This window comes from Gorilla gorilla, chromosome 3, assembly GCF_029281585.2.
Source record: "Gorilla gorilla gorilla isolate KB3781 chromosome 3, NHGRI_mGorGor1-v2.1_pri, whole genome shotgun sequence".
NCBI lineage: Eukaryota > Metazoa > Chordata > Mammalia > Primates > Hominidae > Gorilla > Gorilla gorilla.
Genome location: NC_073227.2, coordinates 174,310,445 through 174,328,662, shown reverse-complemented (window position 1 = coordinate 174,328,662; position 18,218 = coordinate 174,310,445). Strand labels below are relative to the sequence as shown.

Sequence of the window (18,218 nt, the reverse complement as noted above, 5' to 3'; positions counted from 1 at the left end):
GCCCTCCCCCGGCGAGAAGGAGACTCTACACCTGCCCACGCAGGTGGCTCTGAGCAAGCGGTGTTTGTCAACCCAGGGAACCCAGTGCTAACGCAAAGTCCTAAACTGCATTCCCAGTACCTTTTCGAGGTTTCCCTTCCGCCTAGCCCTCTCTTCCACACATGTATTTCTTGGCTCATGTGTTTTGGAGAGGGGAAAACAGAAAGGTCACTACCAAGAGCATAGCAAATTAATTGCTATGCCTGACATCTGAAATATTCATTATTCAGTATCTTTCCCCATGTCCCCATGTCCATCACCACCTAAAGGAACAGGAAGTAAAAAAATGAAAACTCTCCACACCTGAACATCAGAGGTTTTTCATCCCTGTTTTGTGAACAGACATGCAGAGTTAAACAAAGGCTGCAGTCAGGGTTCATTTTGAAGCTGACTAACAGGTTGGTGTGGGTGAGAGAGCAATTAAGAAACTATTTCATGTTATAATTGAGGAATGAAAACAATCCAGTTTAACTCTAAATCCTAAAAGCATTACATTATATTCAACCTTGCCTCTTGACAAATTATAAACTAGTACTTAAAGTCACAGAGTCATCGAATTTTGCTGAAAATAGGGAAAAAAATAGCTGGATATTACATTCAGTGAAAACTATAGTTTACTATACAATGATGACACTTAAGGACCCCTTGTTGCTATTAGGAAACAATAAGCTAGTGCCCTTGGATATCATGTATCTTCTAGGACATCTGTAATGATTCTGGTCTTACTTTGTGTTTGAGGCCATAGTTGACCTCCAATTCCATAAGCAGCACACTCTTGCGCACATTTAAAGTCTTCTGGAGCTCATCAAAGGTGGAATGAATGTCATCCACGATGCTGGCCTTTTGGTTGGTTAACTGATGAATGATTTCAGAGATGAACTGAAGAGCAGAATCTATTTCTGGGAGCCTGGTGGACAGTTGTTAAAGGTCGTTATTTAACCTCAACCCAGAAATATTCCAAAATCTATCTAAACAATTTTTTGTTTAAAAAAATTCTATGCCTTTCATCATCTTTAAAAAAACAATAACCAGAGAACAGAATAAGATATGACATAATCACTGCCTTAGAGAGAAGAGATTTTGTCTCTTCAGAGACAATCAAAATTGTCAATTTCAATCAATTGTCCAATTTTAATAATTAATTAAATCAATTGGACATCAATTGTCCAATTTTAATAATTAATTAAGTGTATAAAGACTTGAAGCTCTCTGAAAAGCCATTCTGGCCAGGTTAATTCTTCGTTGCAGGGGCCGTCTGGTGCATTGTATGATGTTTAACAGCAGCCTGTCCTCTACCAGATGCCAATAGCTCTCCCCGCCCTGCCTCCCTCTCCCCAACCCCCTGCCAAAACACACAGTTGTGACACCAAAAATGTCTCCAGGCATTGCTGACTGGCTGAGAACCACTATTCTAGATAGCTGTATCTTTTCCCTTAGCCACATAAAACATTTATCCAAACCCAGTTTCTTGAGAACTTCTCGTAAGTTTCCAAGTTCTTTGAATTACTATAGAACAACCACACTTTTCTCACTACAGCTATCAGTGGAGAGATTTATTTTGTCTGCTTTTCTGCTGGCTTCTCATTTCCTCTCTTTGGTCTTTTTCATGCACCACTCAGCTACTCTGTTCTTTCATTTCTGTGCCAAAGAAGGAACTTGGAAGCAGGAAAACAAGGAAAATTAGCAATCACTGCTCAGGACCATTTTGCAGAGCTTAGACAGAAAGGAGCCAATCACAGCCAACAAAATGGCCTGTATGTGTGTCAGGAACAGCAGATAAGGAAGGCTCCTCAGAGAGCCTGGTTTCAGGGATGAATTTCAGAACTCTCCTGAGAGCAGTTTATTTGAGTGTACTTTAATTCATATAATCATACTTAGGTACTAAAACAAAAATGCCACTCATAAGGAGGCTGGAGTTCTACCAACAGGCAGAAGACAACCTTCCTCACTCATTAGTTTATGACAACAAATCCATGATAAAAGAACTTATTTACCCACAAAGCCTGATATCTCAAGGGAAATATGAACCTACTGTTGTACCTAGACAAGAGGCCATGAGGCCAGGCCTCAAGTACAGGCAGCCAGTTGGGGGTTTGGGGAGGGGTCCCCCACCTTTTGTTGACAGCATCCAGCTGGACCTGGAGCGAGGCCTTGTGCTGTTCCACCACATCCTTGAGTGGAACTGTGGGGTGCTCCGCGTGCTCCCCCTCCGTGCACTCCCGACACATGGCAGTCTCACAGGACTGGCAGTAAAATTCCATCACCTGTGGATGACACAAGAAAAGTTCCTGGTTCTGGGCCACGGGTTGAGGGCTTACTCTACACTAAGCACTTGCCTTGCAGTCTCTCATAATTAAATGAGAGCCACCCCAGAATGTCAGCATTATTAAGTCCAGCTTCACAGGAGAAAAGGAAGGACACATTTTTATGTGACAGGTCTCAGAAATGGAGCTGACTTCTAAGCTGCTTCTATAACCATAAAACCAGCTTTTGGGTATCCACTGCCCCAAGGCAGTACAGTATAGGGCTGTGGTGCTCAAACATTTTTATATCAGGACCCCGTTATAATCTTTAAAAATTATTGAGGACTCCAAAAGAGCTTTCGTGTATGTGGGTTATATTTATAGATATTTCTTATATTAAAAATTGAAACTAGGCTGGGTGCAGTGGCGTATGCCTATAATCCCAGCACTTTGGGAGGCCAAGGCTGGAGGATTACTCGAGGCCAGGAGTTAAGACCAGCCTGGGAAACATAGCGAGACTCTGTCTCTACAAAAAATTTTAAAATTAGTATTTAATCAAATTTTTAAAAATTAGAACTGATAAAAATTTTAAAGTATTTAATTTATTAAAAGCAGTAATAAGCCCATTAAATATTAATGTGAATAATGTAATTTATGAAAATAAATATATTCTGAAAAACAAAAAAATGTGTGGGAAAAATGGTATTGTTTTCCATTTTTGTAAATATCTGTAGCGTCTGGCTTAACAGAAGATGGCTGGAGACTTGTATCCACTTCTGTATTGAGTCCATTGTGATAGCATACATCACATAGCCTGTGGAAAATTCCACTGTACACTCTTGAGAGAATGAGAGTGAAAAAAGCAAATAATGTCTTCATATGATTATGAATATAGTATTGACCTTGAAGACTGCTTGAAAACGTCTTGGGACCCACAAGCGTTCCTGGACCACACTTTGAGAACTGCTACTGTTTGGCTAAGAGACTTATCCAAATAAGAAGTCTGGACTGAGCAGTTTGTCTCCTGGCTTCACCACTTATTTAGCTGAATGACCTTGGACAAATTTTCAGCCTCACTGTGTCACAACTTCTGTCTCTGTCAAATGGAGATAGTAACAGTAACCTACTTCACAGGGCTACTATGAAGAATAAGTAGGTTAGTATGCACGAAGAACTCAGATGGCACCTGGCTTTGGTACATAATAAGTTCTTAATATGTAGTAGCTGCTGTGGGGATGATGATGATGATGATGATGACATCATCTGCTTATCTGAAAATAAAAAAATATTACCCTGACAATGACGAACTTTCAGTAACAATATAATATAAAGCCAGAAAATTAGCTTCCTTGCAGAGGTGTTACCTTGTTTTCTCAGCTGGAAATAATGTCTTCCAGTTTTCAATTCCCAAAGCACTTTTAGGAGGAACTTTTTCTTGACATATAACACAATACAGAAAAGGGCATAAATCTTAATGCAGCTTGATGGATTTTCACAAAGTGAAGGCAGTCACCAAATCACTTTTATTTATACCCAATTTATGAAATAAAAGACTTTAAATTCCTAAGCCCAGGAACTCTCCCACCCAGAGCCTAGATAATACCATACATTTAGTAGGTATTCAATAACACTACTGAATGAATAAATGAGAGGAGGCTCTTAGCCATGATTCGGGTGGCATGTGTAAGACCAACCAAGGGACACCTCCTTCCTCATTAAGACTCACTATGTTACATAGTGCTTTCTGGAGAAGATTCTCCTAGGAATAAAGCACTCAGCTTGCTCATACCACATGTGTTTTGGAAAAAACCATTTCTGGTGAACCAAATTCAGATAAAAGTCATTCAAACCATGTCCAAGATAATTTTAAATTTCATATTTATCATAGTTTCAAGTAGGTACATAGTAAGAGGTTTAGAAAGACACTTTTTTGTCATATAAAGACACTTTTTTGTCATATAAAGACACTTTTTTTGTCATATAAAGACACTTTTTTGTCATATAAAGACACTTTTTTTTTGTCATATAAAGCTGTAATTTCATGTACTTTGCTCCTCTGCAGGCCTTTTAGGAATAGGCTTGAAACATTAACTGGAAATTTCTTGTATGCATTCTCTGCTCAAAAACATTTCTCAGCTGGGTGCAGTGGCTCACACCTGTAATCCCAGCACTTTGGAAGGCCAAGGTGGGAGGATCACTTGAGGCCAGGGATTTGAGACCAGCCGGGGAACCACAGCAAAGCTCTGTCTCTACAAAAAAATTTTAAAAATTAACTGGACGTGGTGGCACATGCCTGTAGTCCCAGCTACTTGGGAGGCTGAGGTGGGAGGATTGCTTGAGCTTCGGAGTTCGAGGTTGCAGTGAGCCATGATTGTGCCACTGCACTCCAGCCTGGGTATCGGAGCAAGATCCTATTTCAAAAAGCAAAAAAGTATTCACACTTCTCATTAAAATATGTTTTAATAAACAAACTCAAATGAAAATTCAAATATCCCACAGAAAGACTATAATACTGGTCATTTGCACCTTATTTTGGTACAAGTCTGATACAATCCAGCAGAAAGCACAGCTTATAGAAGCTGTTCAATAATTATTCGCTGAGGGGCAATATGAGCTAAGGGGTACTTCCAAGGGATTTCCCCAGTGAGGGAAGACTATACTTTGGGTTGCATTTGTGTATCTTACCATATTGCTTTCCTTCATGTGTTCAGGAAATAGAATGATCTAAAACTATATGCAGTGTCAGCAAATGCTTGGTAACAATATATAAGCCTCATATCATAAATATTTTACTTGTTATTAGAAAAAAATTCTTAATCCAAGAAGTTTCCTGTTTTTCAAAGGGCTGGCAGAAGGCAGGATAAATGAGCATTCCCCACTAAATTCTGAGATTTCTTTGGAAAAATTTCATCCCCTGGGTTTTGTGAAACATAATTCCTATGAAGGCTGAGCTTCTTTATTACTTCATGGCTTCAGCCAGAGGTGGTTTACTTTTACCAGACATTTTATTTCTAGATTATATATAACTAGAGTAGCATTTACTAATATTTCATCTTCATGGTCAGTGCTCAGGAGGTCTCTTTAAAGCAGGTTGTCACTGCCAGTCACATGTACCAGAGGACAGCCCAAAAACAGAATGTGAAAAGACTTCTTCCCTCAGGTTATTTAGGGTGTTGGGGCAAATATAAGTGTACGGACTGAGGGAATATGCCACATTAACAGTGGTTAGTCAATCCAATGGCACTCTTCCCAAACCAATCTAGCCTGGGACTGAGTTCCCACATCTTCACTGGAAGAAGGGAGCATGGCCTCATGTCTAGAATGGTTCTAGACCAATGGCAAATTTTACTTGGGAATCAGTGTGCACATTGCATTTAGAAGTTGCAAATACTATATCATATTTGTTGCATTTTGTGGTCTGAGTTGAAGTTCCCCAGCAGTATAAGAAATGAGATGACAAAGAATACTCATTGGAAGACAGAAAAGGATGCAAAATAATATAGAGTCGCGAAAAATGTAAAAAATCCTCAAGACCAGAGTTCATCATGTATGAAAAAAGATCAGCATCCATTACTATTATTATCCTTCTTTTTAATTCATATTTTTAAATGGTTACAGGGAAGTGATGTTACTGAAAACAGCAGCATAAGAAAATCTATGTCAGGTCACTCGTTGGTAGCTAATCTACTGGAACAGACTTCATTAGCCACATATGACAAAACATACAAACTTTACAAAATTAGTTGCATTGGATAATAAAAGTAGGCAACGAAAAAAATATAAAATAATTAGTTTAGAAAAGTCACCAAACAACAACAGCAAAAAACTATAATAATCATCAACAAAAAACCCTAGGGAGAGGGGAGACTCTGATTTCCAGAGTTGCCACAATATAGTACTTTAAATGTTCAGTTTCCATTGGAAAAAAGTGAAGCACACAAAAAAGGACAAAGTTCACAAAGAGGAATAAAAGAAATTTATAGGCACTCTCCCTAAAGAAGCCCAGATTGGACTTACTTGACTTTAACTCTTTCATATATGCTCACAGAGCTAATGGAAACCATATATAAAGAACTATGAGAACAATGTCTCACTAAATGGAGAATATTAATAGAGAGATAAGAATTATTTTTTAAAAGCCAAATAGAAATATTGTAGGGTTAAAAAATATAACTGCAATGAAAAATTCACTAGAAAAGTTCCACAGAAAATTCAAGCAGGAAGAAGAAGGTTAACTTGAAGATGGGCCTATTGAGATTATACAGTCTGTGAGGCAGAAAAAAAAAAAAAGGAAGAAAAAGTAACAAAACCTAAGAGGCCCGTGGGACACCATCAAGTGTACCAAATATACCTAATGAGAGTCCCAGAGGAGAGGAAGAGAGAAAGGGAAAGAACCGGTATTTGCAAAAGTAATGGCTGGAAACTTCCCAAATTTGATAAAAGGCACAAATCTACACATCCAAAAAACTTAATAAACTCCAGGCAGGAAACTCAAAGACATCCAAACCAGGAAACAGTATAACCAAGCCATAAAAAGACAAAAACAAAGAGAGAATCTTGAAAGCAGCAAGAGAGAGGTGACTCATCTTGTATAAGAAATATTCCATAAGCAGATTTTTTTTTTCTTTTTTCTGAGATAAGTCTCACTCTGTCACCCAGGCTGGAGTGCAGTGGCTCAATCTTGGCTCACTGCAACCTCTGGCTCCCAAGTTCAAGCGATTCTCCTGTCTCAGCCTCCTGAGTAGCTGGGATTACAGGTGCGCACCACCATCCCTGGCTAATTTTTGTATTTTTAGTAGAGACAAGGTTTCACCATGTTGGCCAGGCTGGTCTCAAACTCCCGACCTCAGGTGATCCGCCTGCCTCAGCCTCCCAAATTATTGGGATTACAGGTGTGAGCCACCATGCCCGGCTGCAGATTTTTTAATAGCAGATATCTCATCAGAAACTATAGAGGCCAGAAATCAATGGGGTAACATATTCAAACTGCTGAAAAAAAATAAACCTGACAACTAATAATTTTTTATCTGGCAAAACTATCCTTCAAACATGAAGGAAAAATTAACACATTACCAGAAATACAAAAACTGAGTGTCTGTTGCTAGTATACCTTCCCTACAAGTCATGCCAAAGGGATTCCTGCAAGCTGACCTGATTTGATACACTACAAAGCAACTTGGGTCCACATGAAAAAAACAAGGAAAGCAGGTAAAGGTAACTACAACGATAAATATAAAGGTCAGTATTAATGTATTTTAGTTTTCTAACTCCTACATGACATAAAATAAAACTGCATAAAACAGCATAATCTATAATTACAAACCTATGTAGATGAGCATACAACATATAAATATAAGCTAAAAGAAGCAAGGATTTTACATACTATTGAAATTATGTTGGTATTAATTTGAATTAAATCATTATAAGCTAAAATGTTAATTATAACCCTCAGGGCAAACGATAAATAAAAATAAAAATATGTATAGTAAAAGAAATGAGAAGGGAATCAAAATGGTTCACTAGAAAATATTAAACATAAAAGAAGGCAGTAATGGAGGAATAGAGGAACAAAAAGATATGCCATACAGAAAAAGAATAGTAAATGGCAAAAGGAAAGAAAGCCTTTCTTTTCAGTAATTAAGTTAATTAATTTAAATGGATTAAACTCTCCAATCAAAGGGCTGATACTGGCAGATTGGATTGAAAACATAATCCAACTATATGCTCTCTATAAGAGACTAATTTTAGATTCAGAGACTCAAACAGGTTGAAAGTGACAGGATGGCCCAGATGTGGTGGCTCATGCCTGTAATCCCAGTACTTTGGGAGACAGAGGCAGGAGGATTGCTTGAGTCCAGGAGGTCAAGACCAGCTTGAAAAACATAGTGAGAGACCCTGTCTATTAAAAAAATACAAAAATTAGCTGAGCATAGTGGCGTGTGCCTGTAGTCCTGGCTACTCAGGAGGCTGAGGCAGGAATATCAATTGAACCCAAGATTATGAGGCTGCAGTGAGCTATGATCATGCCACTGTACTCCAGCCTGGGAAACAGAGCAAGACCATCTCTTAAAAAGAGAGAGAGAGAAAAAGGAAAAGAAAAAAAAGAAAGTGAAAGAATGAAAAAAATATTTCATGCAAACTGTAACCAAAAGGGAGCTAGAGTGGCTATTCTAATATCAGAAAAAATAGACTTCAGACAAAAGTTGGATAGTATATAATTGACAGAAAGGATTTTATAAAATTGATAAAACTTTAGTTAGACTGACCAGAGAGAGAGAGAGAGTGAGATGGTGGGGGGATGCGGGGCGGTGGGTGTGTGTGTGGCAGGGGTGGTGTGGGAGAAGAGAGAAAGAAGACTCAAATTACAAAAATCAGGAAGGAAAGTGGTGGGGAAATTACTACTGACATCATAGAAATAAAAAGGATTATAACAGAATACTGTGGATAGTTTTATGCTAACACATTGAATAACTTAGATGAAATGGACAAATTCCTAAAAACACACAAACTACCAAAACTGACATGAAGAAATACAAAGTCTGAATAGACCTGTAATATGTAAGGAGATTGAATCAATAATCAGGAAACTTCCAACACAGAAAAGCCCAGGACCAGACGGCTTCACTGGTGAATTCAACCAAATATTTTAAGAAGAACTAACATCAATCTTTCTTAAACTCTTAAAAAAAAATAGAAGAGGTTGAGGGGTAATACTTCCTAACTCATTCTATTAGGCCAGTATTTCCCTGATACCAAAGCCAAAGATACCACAAGAAAATTACAGACCAATAACCCTTATAAATATGGATGAAAAAATTCTTAATAAAATGCTAGCAAACTGAATCCAGCTGTATATTAAAGAGATTATACATCATGAGCAGGTGGGATTTATCCCAGGAATGCAAGGGTGGCTTACCTAGACAAATTACTGTATGTAATACATCACATTAATAGAATGAAAGAAAAAACTCATTATCATCTGAATTAATGTGGGAAAAGCATTTAACAAAATCCAATATCCTTTCATGCCAAACTAGAAACAGAAGGGAACTTCCTCCTCCTAATAAAGAGCATCTACAAAAAACCCACAGCTAACATCATACTTAATCAAGAACAAGAGGACATTCACTCTTATCACTTCTAGTCAACGGTGTACTGAAGGTGCTGACCAGGGCATTTAGGCAAGAAAAAGAAATAAAATGCATCCAAATTGGAAAGGAAGAATTAAGAATTTCTCTATACAGAGATGACATGATCTTATGTACAGAAAATCCTAACGAATACACACATACACACACACACACGCACACACATTCACACAATTAGAGCTAATAAATGAATTCAGCAAAGTTGCAGGATACAAGATTAACAAACAAAAATCAGTTGTATCTCTAAACACTAACAATGAATAATCCAAAAGTGAAATTAAGAAAACAATTCCCAGCTAGGCATGGTGGCTCATGCCTGTAATCCCAGGACTTTGGGAGGCTGAGGCAGGAAGATTGCTTGCCCCAAGACCAGGCTGGCCAAAATAGTGAGACCTATCTCTATTTTTTTAAAAAAATCCATTTACAATATTATCAAAAAGAATATAACATAGTTGGGAATAAATTTAACCAAGGAAGTGCAAGACTTGAATACTGAAAACTACTAAATAGCCAAAACAATCTTGAAAAAGAACAAAATTGGAGGACTCATAGTTACCAATTTCGAAACTGACTATAATGCTACAGTAATCAAAACAATGTAGTACTGGCATAAGAATAGGCATATAGATCAATGGAATAAAATGGAAAGTACAGAAAGAAGCCCATACATCTATGGTCAATTGATTCTTGACAAGGGTGTCAACACAACTCAATGGGAAAAATTGCCTTTTCAATATATTATGCTGAGGTAACTGGAAATTCACATGTACAAGAATGAAATTAAACCCTTCCTTCAAACCACATACAAAAATTAACTCAAGATACATAAAAGACCTAAATGTAAGCTAAAACTATAAAAATCTTAGAAGGAAACAGGGGTGAATTTTCATGACCTTCAATCAGCAATGGATTCTTAGCTATGACACCAAAAGCACAAGCAACAAAAGAAAAAAATAGAGAAATTAGGCTTCATTAAATTAAAAGTATTTTTGAATCAAAGGACACTATAAGAAAGTGAAAAGAAACCCCACAAAATGGGAGAAAATATTTGCTAGTCATATATCTGATAAGGGTATAATAATCCAGAACATATTAAAAATTCTACAACTCAACAACAAAAAGATAAACAACCCAATTCAAAAATGGGCAAAGGACTTGAATAGACTTTCTCCAAAGAAGATATACAAATGGTCAATTAGCACATGAAAATATGATCAGCATTGTTAATCATTTGGCAAATGCAAATCAAAACCGCAACAAGATACCACTGCATACTCACTAGAATCAAAAGTCAGGATCAAAAAGTCAAATAATAATAAGGGTTGGTAAAGATGCTGAGAAATTAGAACCCTTATGCTTTGCTAGTGGAAATGTAAACTGGTGCAGCCACTGTGAAAACAGTTGGTGGTTCCAGGCCAGGCATGGTGGCTCATGCCTGTAATCCCAGCACTTTGGGAGGCCAAGGCTGGCAGATCACTTGAGGCCAGGAATTCGAGACCAGCCTGGCCAACACAGCGGAAACCCCATCTCTACTAAAAATACAAAAAAATTAGCCAGGCATGGTGGTGGGCGCCTGTAATCCCAGCTACTCAGGAGGCTGAGGCAGGAGAATCACTTGAACCCAGGAGGCAGAGGTTGGAGTAAACCGAGATCACGTCACTGCACTCCAGCCTCGGCAACAGAGTGAGACTGTCTGAAAAAAAAAACAAAAAACAAAAAACAAAACAAAACAAAACAAAAAAAACCAGGCCAGGCACAATGGCTTACGCCTGTAATCCCAGCACTTTGGGAGGCCGAAGTGGGCGGATCACCTGAGGTCAGGAGTTTGAGACCTGCCTGGCCTCAGGCAGGGGTTTAGTAGAAACCCCATCTCTACTAAAAAAAAAAAAAAAATACAAAAATTAGCTGGGCATGGTGACATGCACCTGTAATCCCAGCTACTCAGGAGGCTGAGGCAGGAGAATTGCTTGAACCCAGGAGGAGAGGCTGCAGTGAGCTGAGATCGCACCACTGCATTCCAGCCTGGGCAGCAGAGCAAGTCTCTGTCTCAAAAAAAAAAAAAAGAAAAAAAAAATCAAGGCCATCCTGGCCAAGATGATGAAACCCCGTCTCTACTAAAAATACAAAAAATTCACGGGGCATGGTGGCATGCAGCTGTAGTCCCAGCTACTTGGGAGGCTGAGGCAAGGGAATTGCTTGAACCTGGGAGGCAGAAGTTGCAGTGAGCCAAGTTTCCGCCACTGCACTCCAGCCTGGCAAAAGAGCAAGACTCTGTCTCAAAAAACAGAAAAAAAAAAACAGAAAAAAAAAAAAACAGAAAAAAAAAACAAAAAACAAAAAACAGTTGACGGTTCCTTAAAAAGTTAAACATGGAATTACCATATGGTCCAGCAATTCCACTTTTAGGTACATACCCAGGACAACTGAAAGCATATGTCTACACAAAAACATGTACATGAATGCTCACAGCAGCATTATTCATAACAGCCAAAAAGTGGAAACAACTCAAATGTCCATCAACTGATGAATGAATCAATAAATTGTGGTATATCTATATAATGGAATATTATTTAGCCATTAAAAAGAGTACTAATATACCATAACATGGATGAACCTTGAAAACATGCTAATTGATAGAAGCCAGACTCTAAAACTCACATATTGTATGATTCCATTTATATCAAATGTCCATAAGTGGCAAATCCAGAGACAGAATGCAGGCTGATGGTTGCCAGGGATTAGTGGGAGGAGGGAGTAGGAGGTGACTGCTTAATGGGCATGGAGTTTCTTTTTGGGGTGATGAATACGTTCTGGAATTTAGACAGTGGTGATGTTTGCACAACTTTGTGACTATACTAAAAAACACATTAGTTGTGCTTTTCTAAATGGTTGAGACCTGGTGCAGTGGCTCACTCCTGTAATCCCAGCACTTTGGGAGGTCCAGGCAGGAGGATCCTTTGAGCCTAGGAGTTCGAGACCAGCCTGGGCAACATAGCAAAACCCATTTCTTAAAAAAAAAATTAGCTAGGTTGGTGGCATGCGCCTATAGTCCCAGTTACTCGGGAGGCTGAAGTGGGAGGATCACCTGAGCCTGGGAGATTGAGGCTGCCATGAGCCATGATCATGCCACTGCACTCCAGCCTGGGTGACAGAGTGAGACTTTTTTGTCTCTAAAAAAAATCATTATTAAAAAAAACCCAAAAAAAAACAGGCAAGGCTCAGTGCCTTAACACCTGTAATCCCAGCACTCTGGGAAGTTGAGGCAGGCAGATTGCTTAAGCCCAGGAATTTGAGACTAGCCTGGGTGACAGAGTGAGATCCTGTCTCAAAACAAAAAAACAAACAAACAAATAAAATTGTTGAAATATTAAATTTTATGTGATGTGAATTTTATTTTTTATCTTGTATTTATGTATTTATTTACTTTTGTAGAGAAAGGGTCTCACTTTGTTGCTCAGGCATGTCTCAAACTCCTGGCCTCAAGTGATCCTCCTGCCTTGGCCTCCCAAAGTGAGCCACCAAGACCAGCCTGAATTTTACTTCAGAAACAAACAAAAAAAAATTGATCACAGCTTTGAAGAGACAGCAGCAGACCTGGCTTACTATTCCTAGTTCAATATCTTAAGTGTGTCTTGGGAAGCCAAGGCCCTGAAATGATTTTGAAGTATCAATAGCTAGTCATTTTCAAAGGCTTGTGCTTCGGTTCTGACAGCTTTGGTTTAAGCTGAGAGCTAATTGTGTGGGGCGTGTAATTCTGCTGAGCTCATCCATTTCATCCATCTCCAGTGAGATGATGCTGGTGCGGCCTGGGGTGGGTGGGCAGGCCAAAAGCTAGGATGAGCTTGTTGTTGACGGATAGTCACCATTTATGTTCACCAGAAGAGACTGGCAAGATCCTATGCATTCCTAACATGCAAAAAAGATGGTCAAGGCCTTGCAGCCAACCCTGAGGCTTGGCTTCTTAAGGGCACTGACAGTTGATCCTGATATGGAAGTGGAAACTTGTTAGTGGCAGGGCAGTCTTAATGAGGACCTCTCCTTTGCACCTTTGACACCTTTGATAGTCAGGTGCCTAAGCAACCAATAACAGGGTTTAATGATCATCTGTGTTCCAGGGACCATGAGGCATGAGCTCAAGTGTCTGCTTTAAGTGCAAAGAACCTGTTAGATCACTGACCATTATTTTTCTTTTTCTTTTGTATTTGAACAATGCCACTATGGCAGTTTAATTAGAAGACAGATAGTGTCACAGCACTTAAAGTTGATGACAGGCTTTCATCCACACGTGCCAATCAGCATCAGACAGTGGGGATGGCAGCACCCTGCTTTATTGTTAATGAATTGATTTTATTAACCTTCAGATGCTTGGATTGTTTTTAAAGATCTACTCACAGCAACTAACTGCAGCAATTTATCTGGAACATTGCATGAATTTGGCTTGAATATGCAATGAAGACTTCTGTTTCAAAACAGCAGCAGTGAACTTCTACAGTCTATAATCAAACAATAGAATGATTTAAGGCACATGCTGCTAATTTGCCAAGCATTCTTGTCCCCTAATGTTGCACATTTAGATTATTTCCAATTTTTGAGCTTTATCTTCCGCTCCAGCTATTTCCTTAGAAATATTTCCACTGGTGGAATTACTGGATTAAAAGATGAGAGGTTGTGTAAAACACTCATTATATTTTGTCAAATTGATGTAAACTTTCTGAAGAGCAATTTACCCTTCCACCCACAGCATATGAAAATGTCTCACCATACATACCCTCAAGAGCACTGGTTACTACCTTTTAAAAAATTTGTAGTTAATTTGAAAGAACTGATTATCTGTGAAGCTTGACATTTTTCCATAAATGATTTTTAGGCATTTATATATCCTCTGTGGATTTTCCGAGTTATTTGCTCATTTTCTTTTATGATGCTCATATTTTTCTTAATTTGTAAGTGCTTTTACATATTAAGAATTTGCAGGCCGGGCGCGGTGGCTCACACCTGTAATCCCAGCACTTTGGGAGGCCGAGGCGGGCAGATCACGAGGTCAGGAGATCGAGACCATCCTGGCTAACATGGTGAAACCCCATCTCTACTAAAAATAAAAAAAATTAGCCAAGTGTGGTGGCGGGCATCTGTAGTCCCAGCTACTCGGGAGGCTGAGGCAGGAGAATGGTGTGAACCCAGGAGGCGGAGCTTGTAGTCAGCCAAGATCGCGCCACTGCACTCCAGCCTGGGCAACAGAGCGAGACTCCATCTCAAAAAAAAAAAAAAAAAAAGAATTTGCTGGGGGGCTGGACATAGTGGCTCATGCCTGTAATCCTAGCACTTTGGGAGGTCCAGGTGGGAGGATCCCTTGAGGCCAGGAGTTTGCAACCAGCCTAGGCAACATAAGACCTTGTCTCAACAAAAACTTAAAGAATTAGCCAGGCATGGTAGCATGCTCCTGTAGTCCCAGCTACTGTGGAGGCTGAGGCAGGGGTATCACTTGAGCCCTGGAGTTGGAGGTTACAGTGAACCATGATAGATAGTGCCACTTGCACTCTAGCCTTGGTGACAGAGTGAGACCCAGCAAAAAAAAAAAAGGAATTTGCTGGGGTATTTTAATTAATAATTTTACAGCCAATGTCATAAATTAAGCTACTAATGATTTTCTTTTTGTTCTGTCTTCATTAGGTTTTGGTATCAGGGTTATAAGCGTATCACAAATGAAATGGGAGACCTTTCTAGCTTTTCCTACAATGCAGAAATATATATACTATGTATTTAATAAACATACTGTACTATGTATAGATACTTCTGTTCTTTTCTTTCTTTGTGTATGTTCCATATGTTTATTTTATTACTCTTTTTCTAACTTGAGTTGAATTCTTTTTTTGGGGGGGTGGGGGTAGGGGCAGGGTCTCGCTTTGTCACCCAAGCAGGAGTACTTTGGCACGATCACAGCTCATTGCTGCCTCAGCCTTCTGGGCTCAAGCAATCCTCTTGCTCCGCTATCCCCCCCAACTTTTTTTTTTTTTTTTGAGACAGAGTCTCACTCTGTTGCCCAAGCTGGAGTGCAGTGGCATGATCTTGGCTCACTGCAATCTCTGCTTCCCAGGTTCAAATAATTCTCCTGCCTCAGCCTCCTGAGTAGCTGCGACTACAGTCATGTGCCACCATGCCCAGCTAATTTTTGTATTTTTAATAGAGACAGAGTTTTACCATGTTGGCCAGGCTGGTCTCGAACTCCTGACCTCAGGTGATCCACCTGTCTCGGCCTCCCAAAGTGCTGAGATTATAGGTATGAGCCACCGTGCTCGGCCTCATGTTTTGATTTTTTTGTAGAGATGAGGACTCACTATGTTGCCCAGGCTGGAATTCTTTTTAAATAAAGGAAAATACTTAAACCTATAAAATTTCCTGGGTAGAGATTTGACCCTACACATTGGATAGAAAAAGTTTCCACTTCCAATACTTTGTAAATAGTCCAATTTTCTATTATTTATATTATTTTCTATTATTTCTTTGATTAAATAATTATTAACTTTTAAAGAAGATTTGTTTTTTCCCCATAAACATGTGTTACTAATGTAATTTTAGTGCATTGTAGGGCAGGAACTTGCTTTACACAATGGGCAAATATAGTGGTATTTTCTCTGTGACCTAGTATAAGATTAATTTTAGTTGCTGAAGTTCTCACGATCTAATAGCTTAGCTTAACAGACTTTAGCACATGCCTTTTTATTTGTGGGAGGCAGATTCTTGAGTCAAAGAGTACTCTTTTCTCTGAAATTCATGCTGTCTTCCCCAGGCCCATTGATGCTATTCTAGTTCCACCTCTTATCTCTCATTTGGACAATTCAGTAAACTCAAAATTGGTTTCCCAGCCTTTAGTGTCTGCCACCCCATTCCTCCAAAATGTCAATAAAATACCTATCTCCTGTTCAGAAGGCTTTGATGCTTTTGCAATTTAAGAAATTGACGTCAAACATGTTCTTAATGATATTCACAGCTCATCCCAATCTCTCCACATCTATCTTTTCAGGCCCACCTGTGTCCCACCCTCAACTTCGCTGTCTCCATGTTCTAGCCGCTTCCTTGAGCTATAAGCTGTTGCCTGAATTTCATGACATTCTCACTTTACTTATGGAGGTAACATTTATTTATTTTTTCTTAATTTTTTTTTTTTTTTTTTGAGACAGAGTCTTGCTCTGTCACCTGGGTTGGTGCGCAGAGGCGCAATCATGGCTCACTGCAGCCTCAATGTCTGGACGCACAGGATCCTCCTACCTCAGCCTCTGAACAGCTGGGACTACAGGTGCAGCCCCATCATGCCCAGCTGATTTTTGTATTTTTGGTAGAGGTGGGATTTCGCCATGTTGCCCAGTCAGGTCTCAAACTCCTGGGCTCAAGCGATTGGCTTGCCTCAGCCTCCCAAAGTGCTGGGATTACAAGCATGAGCCACCATGTCTGGCCCTTAGAAACATTAGGAGACCTACTACAGACACTGGTGTAAATTTGGGATATGAAGGGGCTGTCATGTAGAATGAGAAATAATGACAGTTAGAAATATTAGCTTGGCCGGGCACAGTGGCGCATACCTGTAATTTCAGCACTTTGGGAGGCCAAGGCAGGTGAATCACTTGGGACCAGGAGTTTGAGACCAGTCTTGGCAACATAGTGAGACCCTGTCTCTACAGAAAATACAAAAATTAGCTGGGCGTGGTGGCATGCACCTGTAGTCCCAGATACTGGGGCAGAGGACAGGACTGAGGTGGAAAGATCGCTTAAGCCAGGAGGTCGAGGCTTCAATGAGCCATGATCGTGCCACTGCACTCCAGCCTGGATGACAGATTGAGACTCTGTCTCAGAAACAAAAACAAAAACTAAAAAACCCATAAAAAATAAAACAACCTAATGTTTCTAAGGCTTTACTCCTCTATCAAGTCACGTCTCCAGAGAGCCTCATTTTAAGGGGCACTCTTACACCTGATAGAAATACCTTCCCATAACTAGTATTTAGAGTGCAAGCTCCAGGCAAACACAGCCTCAGCATTCACTAAGCACCAGTGTGAGAAGTGGTCATGAGGAAAATACTCAACCTGCTTTCAAAAGCAGCATTTAAAAGTTCTTTTTACAAAATTTAGATGATCAATTTCCCTTGGCATAAAATGCATGGAAAACTGATAGCTATTAATAGCCTGGTGTGCTTTCAATTAAATTATTACAGATGTGTAAGCCATGGTGTCCTTCTCTTGTTTTGGCTACCAGAAAGCTCAGGATGCTATTTCTTCCAGGGCTAACTTTTACAATGTGCCCAGCAAGCTTTGTGACTTAAACTGTTCCAGCCTCAGTTTCTTCATCTTATAAAGTGAAAGTAACCAACAACTGCTTTGCAGAGGGGGGTTTAAGGAGCCAAATACGGTGTCTGGCAAATTTGTTCAACAAATATTTATTGACTTCTATGTATAAGACACTGCCCTCAGTGCTAGGGGTCTAATGACAGGTCCTTGCCCTCCCAGAGCTCACATTCTAGAGGGAAAGCCAGGACTAATAAGTACACAAATACACAGCTGATGGCAAGCAGACCACAGTGAGCACCAGGGAGGAAAGAAAGCAGGGACATGATGGAGGGTAACCAGCTGTAAGAGGCAACCTGTGTTAGATGGTACAGGTGGAGAAGACTGCTGTGTGCAGGAGAAATTTGCAGTAAGACTTCAAGGAAGAGAATAAGCTCACCACATAAAGAGGAAACAAAGAGCAACCCAGGCAGAAGGAACAGAACAGCCAGGCCCCGAGGAGGGAAACCATT

The 18,218-nt window shown here is 39.6% G+C and overlaps 1 protein-coding gene across 10 annotated transcripts in view; it reads right to left on the bottom strand.

Moving 5' to 3' along the window:
* The window catches only part of TRIM2 (tripartite motif containing 2), a 187,252-nt gene that overhangs the window by 43,847 nt on the left and 125,187 nt on the right, over positions 1-18,218 (bottom strand). For 9 of the 10 annotated variants that reach the window (XM_019025647.4, XM_055385097.2, XM_019025644.4 and 6 more), the window contains exons 4-5: positions 2,152-2,303; positions 766-946 (exon numbers count right to left, since the gene is read on the bottom strand). In XM_019025647.4, the coding sequence (XP_018881192.1) occupies positions 766-946; positions 2,152-2,303 (333 nt within the window). Of the gene's footprint in view, positions 1-765; positions 947-2,151; positions 2,304-3,646; positions 4,143-18,218 lie in introns of those variants that run through there. The other variant, XM_055385102.1, reaches the window with a different exon arrangement.